The 13,169-nt window shown below is 39.0% G+C and overlaps 1 protein-coding gene across 1 annotated transcript; it reads left to right on the top strand.

Annotated features, from left to right (window-relative positions):
- The first annotated feature begins 509 nt into the window (after nucleotides 1–509).
- On the top strand, nucleotides 510–9,809 carry ZBTB14 (zinc finger and BTB domain containing 14). Its single transcript, XM_044683117.1, has 4 exons — nucleotides 510–1,060; nucleotides 1,158–1,256; nucleotides 6,502–6,544; nucleotides 8,163–9,809. The coding sequence occupies exons 1-4, from the start codon at nucleotides 510–512 to the stop codon at nucleotides 9,504–9,506; spliced, it is 2,037 nt and encodes a 678-aa protein (XP_044539052.1). The 3' UTR covers nucleotides 9,507–9,809.
- Nucleotides 9,810–13,169: the final 3,360 nt, after the last annotated feature.

The following is a 13,169-nucleotide window of genomic DNA, read 5'->3' as shown; positions in this document are numbered from 1 at the left end:
GGCCTCAGTGTTTCGGGCGTACGGGCAAGGGTCCCTGGCGGTGCTGGGCTGCAGGTAAGCGCGGACTGGGTGGCGGGGCCTGGGGCTGAGGGGTGCGGGGAGAACTGCGGGTACGCGGATGGGGGGGGCCGGGCGGCGGGCGGGAGGGTGCAGCGCCGCGGCGGGGGCGGCCCGGCTAACGCGCGTGCCCGCCCAGGGATGTGCAAGCAGCTCGCGGCTCCGGGCCCGGGCCCGGGCAGGCCGGGCGCGGCTCTCGCGGGGCTGCAACGGGGCGGACGAGCGGACGGCGGCGGCGCGCGCTCTCGCTCCAGCTCCCGCTCCGGGAGAGTTCATGGCCGCCGCTGCGACTCTTCCACCGCAGTGCATCTGGATAGGAGGCTAAGGCGGGCGGGCCTGCACGCAGAGGACATACGCTCCACTCCCGCCTCTGCCTTGGCCCTACGGTCCCCGTTCTCATTTGTTTGAGGGTCTGCATCGCTAGGGCCCGAAGAGGCTGCGTTGGGCGTGGGATGGCTGAGCCAGGCGGATCGCCCCTCCCCCGCGGCGGAGGGAGCTGTGCTCGGAGCCGGCCGGGCGGGTGCCTGTTTCCCCTGCCGCGCGCGAGGCCGCTCCCTGCTCCTCGACCCTCCCCCCATCCCCTTCCCGGCCGCGGAGAGGGGGAGGGAGGACCCGGCGCGAGCCGGACGGGGAGTGCGCGGGGCGCGAGCTCTCGGCTGGGCTCGCGGGCAGGCGTCCCCGCGCGCCACTGGCTGATGCTGCCGCCACTGCTACTCGGCATGCACCGCAGCCAGGCTGACAGCGCGGGAGCCGCCGCCCCCCAACCCTGTGCACTGTGCATTCACCTTATTTTACTCTTGTGCAATGGTCGGCTTGAAAACCCTGCTTTCCCGCCGCCCTCCCTCCCTTTCTCCTCCCCTAATAAAAAAGAATCAGACTTTTTTCTGCCACATTTTTTTAGCGGAAGTTATGAACTCGATATACGTTTTTCCGTGCGCCGGAAAAGGGCTTCTCTTTCAAAACGAATGCAGAGGGCCTTTTTAGCCCTGCCCTGTCTCTGTTGGTAGATCTAGTAGGAGAAAAAAGTTAGATCCAAATCTAGGTTAATTTTGGAGGTTGCTCGAGTTTTGCACATTCTCCCTGGGATCCCATATTTTCAGGTCTCGATGTTGTAGGGTGACAGTGGCGAATGGTGGGGAAGCCTTTTGCCATCGAAACAGAACTTGGGCCGAGGACACTGCTGGAGCCGATTTCTTTCTGTAAGTTGAGATATTGCCCTAGTTTCCCCTCTTCTCAGCAGATAACTGTAGTTGGGAAATTCAGAATGAGCTCAGTTAAGAACTGAAGTGAGAGAAGATCTGAACTTACTACTTCTCATATTAGTGAGGAACTGGAGCTATTAACCTCATTTTATTTATTTTTTTCCTGGCCACATTTCTGCAGCATCCTCAGCCCAGGTTTCCATCCAGTTCTGCTCTGGGGACAATGATCAGTGTCCACCAGGCTGTTACACACTGGTGCAACTTTTAAAGGTGCACTAAATCTTAGAGTCATAGAGAAACTGGAAGGGGCCTTAGAAGGCTCTAGTCTGACTCCTTTTATAGATGAAAAAGAAATTAAGTGCCTTATGTCACACCTGTAATGTCAGAGAAGGAATTTGAACCCAGGTACAGTACCCTTTCCTGAGACACATCTTATTACCTACTGATTGAATTCAGAACTTTTATTAGAACGTGAGTGAATAGTTTGCAAATTTTGTAAGTCACTATAGCCATTTAAAAAAAATCATACTTGTGATTCTGTGTATAAAGGCCAGAGTGAAGAACTTCCTTTATTCATGGAAATCTGCACTTTCTTAGCTCTTGGGATCTTAGAGTTACCGTGGGGTCACTAAAGAAAGAACCTTGCTCTTGGGCCCCCAGTTGGTGTTACAAGTGACACTTGAACTCCCTGACTCCAAAGCCAACTCTCATATGCATCTTAGACCATGTTGCCTCTCATCCTTAGTCAGCCATATCTGTAAATAATTAAGGAATATTAATTCATGGAATTATAGATTTAGAGTTTGAAGGGACCTTAGAGGTCACTGAAACAATCTTCTTATTTTACAAATGAGGAAATTCAGTCCCAGAATGGTAAATGGCTTGTCCAAAGTCATAAATCTAGTAGTGGAGGCAGGATCTGAATCCAGTTCTTGAGTGAGATTTTAAAGCTGGAAGGGACCCTTTGAGTATATCTTGAATCTAGTCTAGATGCTTATATAATACTGATAAGGAAACTGAGACCAAGGGAGATTAACTTGCCCCAGGTCACACAGATAGTATCAGAGGCAGCCTGTGGAACCAGACTGACTCCAACATCATTGCACTTTCCACTCTATAATCCTGAGTAATTACACATTATTTGGGAATTTCCAAGAATTTGACTACCTGTGCAGGGTGAAACTTAAAGGAAAACTATATATTATTTGTCAAATCCTAGAGTCTCAAAGTTGGAAGAGATTGGTTTAGTCCAACCCATACTGACTCTTGAGGAAACAGTTTCAGAGAATTGGAATAAAATCATGCAGCAAATTAATGGCAGAACCAGGATTAGAAAAAAGGTATCCCACCTCAATGGTTATACATACTACACAAATTAGCTGAATGTAGAGAGGACAAATTTAGCTATGTTCTATTGTGTGTTAGAATTATCCATGTTTAGGCTCTAGTCATTTCTGCACTATTTTAAAAGACATTATATGGGCTCTTTTATTTCTGGAAAGCGCATCTGCCATCTGGTTTGTCAGGCATTGATAGTGAGGGCTCTGAGCAGGGACAGACAGTCTGGAAAGGGATAGACAGTAGTCTCTGTGGTATGATTTCAGGGGCACTCTATTTGCCATAGGATTTTAAGCAGAAAGTAGCTTCCTGTGGAATGGTATTTAACATCTCCCTTACATCTCCCCCCCCCCCCCCACACACACACACACTTTTTAAACCAATTTTTAGTGACCTCAAATTCCTGTTAATCAGGCTTTCTTAACTTTTTTCTTTTGGCTTTATAGACTCCTTCAGCAGTCTGGTGAGGCCTAAGGACCTCTTCTTAGAATAATAGTGTTTTTAAATAGAGAGGATTACAAAGGAAACCAATTATTTTGAAATTAAAGTATCTTTTTTTCTCAATTCAAGTTCATAAACCCCAGGCTAAGAACTCTTGCTTTAAAGGGACATTTCTCCTTTGGAAATGAAACTGAAAATGATGTATTCATTGATTTTAGGATCATAGGCTTTTCAAAGCTAGGAAAGCCCTGAGGTATAGGTAACTATATAATATCTTTTCATCAGTGTAGGGAGTATTCAAATTAGTGACGATGGGTGGGGCAATTCTTAGTATTTTATGTTTTTGCCTTCAATAGACCTGTGTCCTTTTCCTACTTATTAATAGTAGATAGAGAGCCTTTCACCAGGAATATTTAAGTTTTCCTGAAATTACATGGTTTGTGGCTCAATTCCACTCAAATGTTTATTCAGTATCTACTGCTCTGTGCAGGGTAATGCCTTTAAGGCAATTCCTATCAGGAGGTTTCTATGTCAGCTGGAATATTTTCATGGAAATATGGTTAAAGAGGGATCTTCTATCCTCTCTCCAATTCCTTATGGCAAAAAGTACCCTCACTTTATATGTTACTGTTCTAATTCCTTGCTATAACTACTAAAGTCAAGTTTGTCATTTTCCTGTACCCCTAACTGAAAGCTCAGGCTCCAAGAGAGGCTACTGTAGCTACAATGCAGGAAACTTGTTCCCACACCAAGGTGAGGATTAGAATTCTTTTGTCCTTTGGGAGGACAATTCTTGGAGTCAGAAATGTTATAATCATTTCCTTTCATAAAGCTGTGAGTGAGATTTTTTGTGTCAGTTAGTCAAACATTAATTAAGCACCTACTATGTAACAGGCTTTGTGCCAAGACGTAGAGATACAAAAAAAGGCAAAAGACAGTCCCTGCCTTCCAGACACTCACAATTTCCATGGGGGAGACCAATGTCAAGGAAATATCCATTACTACATTTGGGATAAATAGAAAATTACATTGGGAAAGTATTACAATTAAGAGGGGTTGGAAAAGGCTTCTTGTAGTAGATGGAATTTTAGGATCTTAGTTATGACTTAAAGGGAAACCAGGGAAGATGGGAGGCAGGAAGTAGGATGTGGAAATGAAAAGGGAAATATTCAAGGCGTGGAAGACTGGCAGAGAAAATGTCTGGAGCTAAGAGAGCCAGGAGGGTAGTGTTACTAGCTTAACTGTGGCAGAGAGTGTAGCCTGAGAAGACAGAAAAGAGAAGAGGGAGCTTATGTTATGTAGGGATTTGAATGCCAAAGATTGGAATTTGTATATTTGTTCTTGCCCATAATTGGGTATCACTAAAGTTTGTTGAGTTGGGGTTGAGGTTGTGTGTGACTTGATGGGACCTATGCTTTAGGAAAATCATTCTGGTGGTTGAATGGAGATGAATTGGAATGGGGAATGACTTGAGGCAGGCAGACCCACCAGCAGGTTATTGCAGTAATACAGGTGTGAGGACCTATACCAAAGTGGTGACACTCTTAAGGAGAGAAGGAGCTGTATAAGAGAAAAGGGTTTGCTAATAGATTGGCATGGGAGGGGAGAGAGTGAGAAGTTGAGATTGACCCTTAGTTTTTGAGCCTGTTGCCCTTTACATTTATAGAGAAAGTAGGAGATGGTGGAGTTTAAGGGGAAAGACAATTCAGTTTTGAGTTCAGTTGAGTTCTGAAATTAGCAGGGAATGTGAGATTGGAGATCAACAAAAAGATGGGGGCAAGATTGGTAGATTTGAGAACCAGGCAGCTAGTTGGTGCAATGCATAGAGTGCAGGGCCCAGAGATAGAAAGACTCATCTTCCTGAGTTCAAATCTGGCCATATACACTTACTAGCTGTGTGACCCTGGGCAAGTCACTTAATCTTATTTGCTATAGTTTCCTCATCTGTCAAATGAGCTATGCAAGGAAATGGTAAACCATTCTAATATCTTCTGAACAATAGGATAGAGATAGTAATTACATCTGTGGGAGCTGATGAGTCACCAAATGACATAGTATAGAGGGTGAAGAGAAGAGTGGAACTTGTGGAACAGTAGAACCCTGTAGAAATCTGTGGTTTCGGAGGACATGATTTGGATGAGGGTCTAGCAAAGGAGCCTAAGAAGGAACCGTCAGATTACTACAAAGAGGAGTAGGAGAGAGCAGTGTCATGAAAACCTAGAGAGAAGAGAGTTTCAAGAAGAAGGTAATCAATAGTGTCAAAGATTACAAAGATATCAAGGAGAATGAAGACTGAAAAAAGGCCATTGGATTTGTCGCCTAAGAGATCATTGGTAAGTTTGGAGGGAGCAGTTTTAGTGGAATTACGAGATCGGAAGCCTTAAGTGTAAAGTAAGGGGTTAAGGAAAGTTAGAATAAAGAAAATGGAGGCACTATTTGTAAATAGCCTTTTAAAATTTAGCCATAAAGGACAGAAAGAGATAGAGGAAGGATCATGGGAGGGTTTTTTTAGGATGGAGGATATCTGTGACTCTTTGCATCTGGGCCCTTAGGTGATAACCTAGATAAGCCAGACAATCTGGAAGATGCTTTTGAGTCTGTCAGTGAGGCAGGAGACACACTGAGGGGTCTTCAAAATCATAGTCAATGTAGATCAGGTTCACTTTAGTACTGGACACTGAAATAACAGATAATCAAAAAATTCCAAATCAAAACCCTTCTAAATTGGAGGACTATCCAAAGTCAGTGATAAGAGCCAAGGGAAAAACATTTTGATTTTGAAAGTGTAAAAGGGAAGATACTTAAATGAATAGGTCCATAAAAATTTTCTTGTGAAAGCTTGTTTCCTGAAATGAAACTCTGGTTGGTTAATGTTCTTTTAGAACAAATGCAACAAATTCTTCAATAACCTAGGGATTTATCACCTTCCTTAGATGCAAACTTTTGAAGAAAAAGTATAGAATATATTATATTAAAAATACTAAATAAAACCTTACTTTAGCTGGAGGTTGAAATCATTTGGCTTATGCTATATTTGTACTTTTTATGTCTAGAATACATATTTGAATTTGAGTTATATATCTAGATAAAACAATAATTTGAGTTATATATCTAGATAAAACAATAAAACATGTAACACCATCTCAGCCTGCCTACAGCTAGGGCCTGAACTCGCTACTATCCATCTTTTGTTGCCTTTAATACTGTGTCCCATTTCCATTTAGATTTATAGTGTTTGAAGCACCTCTACTCATAGTTATTCCATACTCTTTTCTCAGTGTTATTGTTCCTTTGAAACTGTCCCAAACATGGGTAGACCTCATTCACCCCAATAATTTCTTATTGGGTAGGCTTAAACCTGTCACATTTTTGAATATTTTTCCCCTTAAGAAACATAATCATAGTATTTTTTGTTTAGAATTTGAGAGCTTAATAATTCTTTCCTTCTTTTTCTCTCTTTCAGGTTTGGAGTATCACTGATCAGTTATTCTGATCGGAAGAATTTGGTGTTTAAAATCATTAAGATAATTGCCTAAATTGTTCATGGTAAGTATATTTGTTTTCAGTGAAATTTCAGAATATTAATTTGATGTTTGCATTTTTTAAAAACATGTCTTAGATATAAATCATGCATTGATGTGTTTTGGGTTTAAAGAAAATATAATTTATACTATTTCTGAAGGGGATGAAAAGGAAGTCAGAATAGTTTTGAAGAAAATAAATTGAAGAGACTTAAAAAATCGTAGGACTTAATAAAAAATAGCTTGTTAAAATGTTGGATTTTTTCATTCCACTCTTAAGCTCCTAGGAATACATACAGAAAAATAGTATTGTAGTAATTACAAAGCATAAGACAAACATCTATTGCTTATTCCTCATGTTTGTCAGGCACATTTGCTATATTTCACTCACACTTTTATATAGATATTTGTGTTTCAGCATATACCCAAGAGGTACCATATTTCTTCCAAGCCTTCTTCTAGTCCTTAGATATCTTTTAATCTGCTCTAGGATTATTTTGGACTCCTACCCTTGCAGGCTTTTTAGAAATGTGCTCAAATTTTCTCTAGACTAGAAGTCAATACCAGAATGGTATACTCCACACAATTCTGGCTCTCTTCAGTGTATTCGAATGTTAATTTTCTCTTTTTCCTATGGAATTAATATCAAGTTAATATCCAATTAAAATCAATAAGTATTAATTGTTCAACTACTGGCCATGTGGTGGTGTTATGGATATAGACCCAAGAGATTATTCCATAAGCCAGAGATCCCCATCCTTAATCCTTGAATCTTGTTATTTTAATATTCTGTTTAAGGAGGTGTCTCATATAATGTTAATACTTTAAAGGATCCATACTCTTTTTGGTGCATGAATAAATGAATGTTTGAATGAAAAAAACATTTAGTAAGTGTCTGTTAGGTGCCAAGTACTCTTATTGTCCCTGGCAATATAAATATTTTTTCAAAGGAGACCATTCCTGACTTCAGGAAACAATATTCTAATAGGAAAAGATAATATATAAAGGGGAGAGGTCACTAGGGAAGGGAATTTTGTTCTGGGGATGAGGAAAGTGGAAGTAGGGCAGAGTTTGAAAGGAAGATTACAAATTCCAAGACTAGTAGATAGTAAGATAACTTTAGGATGCTGAAGCATTGTCTGGTGTCTAGGGTGATCAGTTGGATAGAATAAGCCAAGTTGGGTGGGCTTCTTACTGACCCAGTCACTGGGTTTGGGCTCTAAGATATGAGCTCCAAATATAGTGTGTTAATTTCATTATAAACTATGGTCATAGATTCAGAAAGACCTAGGTATAATAAGGGTACTACTATTTTTTATTTTTTCTCATAAATTTGTCATAAGACATCTACCCAGCAATTTAGAAATCTTCATTTTATAGTTAGTCAAATCCTTAATAAATAGGAAACTGGAATCTTTTTTAAAAAGTTTGGTTATTAGCCTTTCTTTCCTCTCTTAAAACAGTCTCTTCTATTAATTATAATATATCTTCATTATTAAAAAAAAAAAGATAAATTTCAGGTTAAAGTTTATCTTATTTTATCATGCCCCAGACTCATTCATTGGTAATATTTAGAATTTTCTTTTTTCTTTTTTTTTTGTAGGAGTTTTTCATCAGTATGTCTGAAACTATTAAATATAATGATGATGATCATAAAACTCTGTTTCTGAAAACATTAAATGAGCAACGTCTGGAAGGGGAATTCTGTGATATTGCTATTGTGGTGGAAGACGTCAAGTTCAGGGCACATAGATGTGTGCTTGCTGCATGCAGTACCTACTTCAAAAAGCTTTTCAAGAAGCTGGAAGTGGATAGTTCTTCTGTAATAGAGATAGATTTCCTTCGTTCTGACATATTTGAGGAAGTTTTGAATTACATGTATACTGCAAAGATTTCTGTAAAAAAAGAAGACGTCAACTTGATGATGTCATCAGGTCAGATTCTTGGTATCCGGTTTTTGGATAAACTCTGTTCTCAGAAGCGGGATGTATCTAGTCCTGAAGAAAATAATACTCAGGCCAAAAACAAGTATTGCTTAAAAATAAACCGCCCCATTGGAGAATCCACTGACAATCAGGATGATGAAGTAGAAGAGATTGGAGATCAGGATGATAGCCCTTCTGATGACACCGTGGAAGGAACTCCCCCAAGTCAAGAGGATGGTAAGTCACCCACAACCACACTTAGGGTTCAAGAAGCAATTCTGAAGGAGTTGGGAAGTGAAGAAGTTCGAAAAGTAAATTGCTATGGCCAGGAAGTAGAATCTATGGACACCTCAGAATCAAAAGACTTGGGGTCCCAAACTCCTCAGGGTTTAACATTTAATGATGGCATAAGTGAAGTGAAAGATGAACAGACCCCAGGTTGGACAACAGCCACCAGTGATATGAAATTTGAGTACTTACTCTATGGTCACCGGGAACAGATTGCCTGTCAAGCATGTGGAAAGACATTTTCAGATGAAGCCCGTTTGAGAAAGCATGAAAAGCTCCATACAGCAGACAGGCCATTTGTTTGTGAAATGTGTACCAAAGGCTTCACCACCCAAGCCCATTTGAAAGAACACCTCAAAATCCACACTGGATATAAGCCTTATAGCTGTGAAGTGTGTGGGAAATCATTTATCCGTGCCCCGGACTTGAAAAAACACGAGAGAGTTCATAGTAATGAAAGACCTTTTGCATGTCACATGTGTGATAAAGCCTTTAAACACAAGTCCCATCTGAAAGATCATGAAAGAAGACACAGAGGGGAAAAGCCTTTTGTTTGTAGTTCCTGTACAAAGGCGTTTGCCAAGGCATCTGACCTCAAACGCCATGAGAACAATATGCACAGTGAGAGGAAACAGGTCCCCACTAGTGCCATCCAGAGTGAGACTGAACAGTTGCAGGCAGCTGCTATGGCGGCTGAGGCAGAGCAACAGCTTGAAACAATTGCTTGTAGTTAGGTGTGATCATCAGGGGACAAAGGAAAACAGGACTCTAAACCCAAGAGGCAATTACTGCATAGACTTTGAGATTAAACTGGTCATAAATGAATTTCTGAAGACTAGTCACTGTATTTTTGTGGAAACTTGTGAATAGTTGTTGTGATTAAACTGAAGACGGTACTTGGTTAGATGCTTTAAAAACTTTGGGGAAATATTTCCTCATAATTCTGACCAAATGGTTTTACTGTCGCACGTATCAGATTGTAGTATATTGCCAGTTTGCTGTTCATTTTTAAAATGGTTTTAATTTGAGAACTCTTGTATAAGTCATAGAAGTAAAAAAAGAAACAAAAAACTTCCTTTTAATTCCTGTATTCCTATTGCAATTGGAGTGTGTTATACAGAATGAATAATTGGGTATATTGATTTCTTAATCACTTTTTGTGACTGCTGGTCAAAGCAAATTTTTATTCCTTAGAAAAAACTACAGTGGGAACACTAATCGAGCCCCTTCCCTATTCAGAGATCCATGTTAGTTGTTGGGGAGAGATATATATTTTATAAGAGGCACCGCCCAAGTACAAAACACTTCATTTTGAAGCAGAAAATAAATGATTGACCATGGGCTGAGCAATCAAAACATATCTGTAGAAGTCATGAAAATACAAATTGATATTGACATTTGGTTTATGCATTTTGTAAAGTTTTGTGTCTTTCCCCCCCTGTATTTTTCTGTAAAATCCAGATAGTGGCTGCCTTGTGGTGAGGGTTCTTCATCACTTTGTTGCTCCTCCCTCACTTAACCCGATTTTCCTCCTCTACCTACATACATTGAATTAGATTGTACAGCAGGCTGTACGGCCCACTTGGTTTATTGGTATGGCCAGATAGTAAGCACTTGTTCTCTTGAGACCAAGTTGTTCTTATAGCCTTCCTATTTTGAGGTGTCTCTTTCTATGTGAAGTGTTCTTGTTTTGAAGTTATTTTCAAAGTAGGAGAATGTTGTGATGGATAATGGCAACTGAAGAATATGACTCTTGGAAACAAATTTTTTGTGTGTATAATTAATTGCCTACCAATTTTCATCAGATTCAATAATTGCAATTGATTTCAAAATTAGATTTTTAAAAGACAATTTAAGAACAAGATTGTTTAATCTAAAGTTGTTAATATTTGAAGGAAGAGTGAACTGAATGCACTTCTTTATATACATTTGTATAACTCATCAGAATTATATCAAGTTATTAAACTCTTTGCTGGACGTGATATGCCTAGTCAAGATGCCACAAAGTTGCAGCATATGTAAATTAATAATAAAAAGTTTTTTTTATTTTCAGTTTGTAAATTGTATAGAATTTTCAATGTTACATATTTCAGGTAAATATGGACAGAGCTGTGCTTTCTTTTGCACATTTGATTAGAATACATTTTAAGTCTGCAACAAACATTTATGACTAACATAAAAGCTGCCAGATGAAGTGTTTCTATGTTTGCTTCATCACTGCTTGCATTTTTACCTAGAAATAAGAATAGCTTTTAAGCAGATTCTGATTATGAAATTTGTTTCAATTTCAGTGTATATCATTCATTTGCCACCTTCTTTAAAAACTTTAAAATTCCAGCAATAGCTTGGAATACCTTCTATAATAAGACATTAGTTATTTTTGAATATTTAAACATTTAGGAAAATTTTCCCATATTTTTTATTCCTCATTTTGTGGTGGTGTTTTTTTTTAAAATTAAAGTAATTGCCTAAGTTAATTTGTAATAGTACCAGTTATGAAATAAATTAAAATGTCAGATTCAGTTCTTAAATTTAGTTGAGCATTGTAAGAGGGAAATTGTTTATGTATTTATTGGCAAAACATTTTATTTTGTTTTAAAAATAGTTGAATTTATTTACACAAAAATGTTTATTCTTTGCTGAAAGCAGCCCTATCATACTTTTCTAAATTTTCTTCCTAATAATAAAGGCTAACATTTATATGGCACTTTGCAAAGTTTGCAAAGCACTTTACACACATTATTTCATTTGAACCTCACAACCACCTTGTGAGGTAGGTGCTATTTTGTAGATATGGAAGTAGGCTGAGAGAGGTTAGAGAACAGAGATATAGAACTGGGAAAATACTGGAGCCTACTGAGAGTCCAAACCTTCATTTTACAGATGATGAAATATATAAGCCTGTCTAGACATTAAATGACTTGCCCAGGCAACATTTGAATCCAGTTCCTTTTTGACTTATGATTGGGCAACAAAAATAACCGGTCTTAAGATCTTCCTCACCAGAGCAAGGTAAAAATAAAATAACTTTTCAACTATAACTTTTACATTAAGCTATTTGAGGGCCATTGTTTCCATGTTTAAACAAAGAATATTTGTCTTTTTGGTTTCAGTGTTTCAGAAACTTAGTTTGGGGTTATCATCATTGTGATGTATTTTGCCCCTCTACATATTGTGGGAAGAAAATACATGTTTCCTATACACTATTGATTAGCCACTACTATAATAAGTTTTGTTTTTTGCTGTGGTTTTATGGCATAATTTGGACTGGCTGAAGAAGATAGTTTGGGCAACATAAAACACTAGATTTGAAGTCAGAAGACCTACATACAAATACCAGGTTTATCCTCGCTATGCTACCATATACTAGATATCCTAATGTTTCTGAACCTATTTTCTAAAATTTAAAATAAGAATCATATCTTTCCTGCCTGTCTTATAGGGTTCTTGTGTGAAAATCCAGGTGAAATATATGTATAAGATTTTCTACAAAATTCTATGTATTGAAAGAGCAGTTATTGCTTAGGTGTTTTAACATGAGGGGGATTAGAAGGGAGGTAACAGGAAAGGTAGTCACCTTCAGCTCCTCCCTCCCCAAGTAGGATGTTTCTTAGTTCTAGATCAGCCCATAGGATTGTTAGATTGCTTTCAATGCTGAGTTTATGTGAGAAGTGATTTGGAGTTACACAGCTGTCTAGGCCTACTATTTCTGAACTCTATGTCTTAGTAATTAGAACTGGAAGGAACCTCAGAAATCTAATCTCACCATCTTCATTTTTGTAGAAAACAGAAAAATGACATATCCAAAGTCACATAATAAATAAATAGTTGTATGGGATTTGAATTCCCAATGCTTTATCTTCAAGTTAAAATGACATTCTCTACATGTAGGCATTACCTCTATATTACTTAAAAATCATTTCCGTGGGGGCAGCTGGGTAGCTCAGTGGATTGAGAGCCAGGCCTAGAGACCGGAGGTCCTAGGTTCAAATCTGGCCTCAGACACTTCCCAGCTGTGTGACCCTGGGCAAGTCACTTGACCCCCATTGCCTACCCTTACCACTCTTCCACCAAGGAACTAATACACAGAAGTTAAGGGTTTAAAAAAAATATAAAAAAAATCATTTCCGTGTCTTTTGTATACCAACATAATGTTAAGTTTTGCCTCAAGCTTCATTCTGAGCAAGAGATTTTTAGGAGATCTAGGTTCTTGCTTTGGTTCTGCTTAGATCTGTGACTTTGGACACATGGTTTACTCTCTTCTGATCTTAGTTACTTCATCTGTTTGGTGAAGAATTTGAGTTGTATTTTTATGGGTTTAAGATCTCAATTTAGCTACGGATTAATTTTGTCCCTATACATAAATAGGAGTAAGAAGAATAATATCAGTAAAGGTT

The sequence above is a fragment of the Gracilinanus agilis genome, chromosome 1, assembly GCF_016433145.1.
Source record: "Gracilinanus agilis isolate LMUSP501 chromosome 1, AgileGrace, whole genome shotgun sequence".
Classification (NCBI taxonomy): Eukaryota; Metazoa; Chordata; class Mammalia; order Didelphimorphia; family Didelphidae; genus Gracilinanus; species Gracilinanus agilis.
Note: the sequence above shows the minus strand (reverse complement) of the source record. Positions and strands in the feature narration are given on the sequence as shown.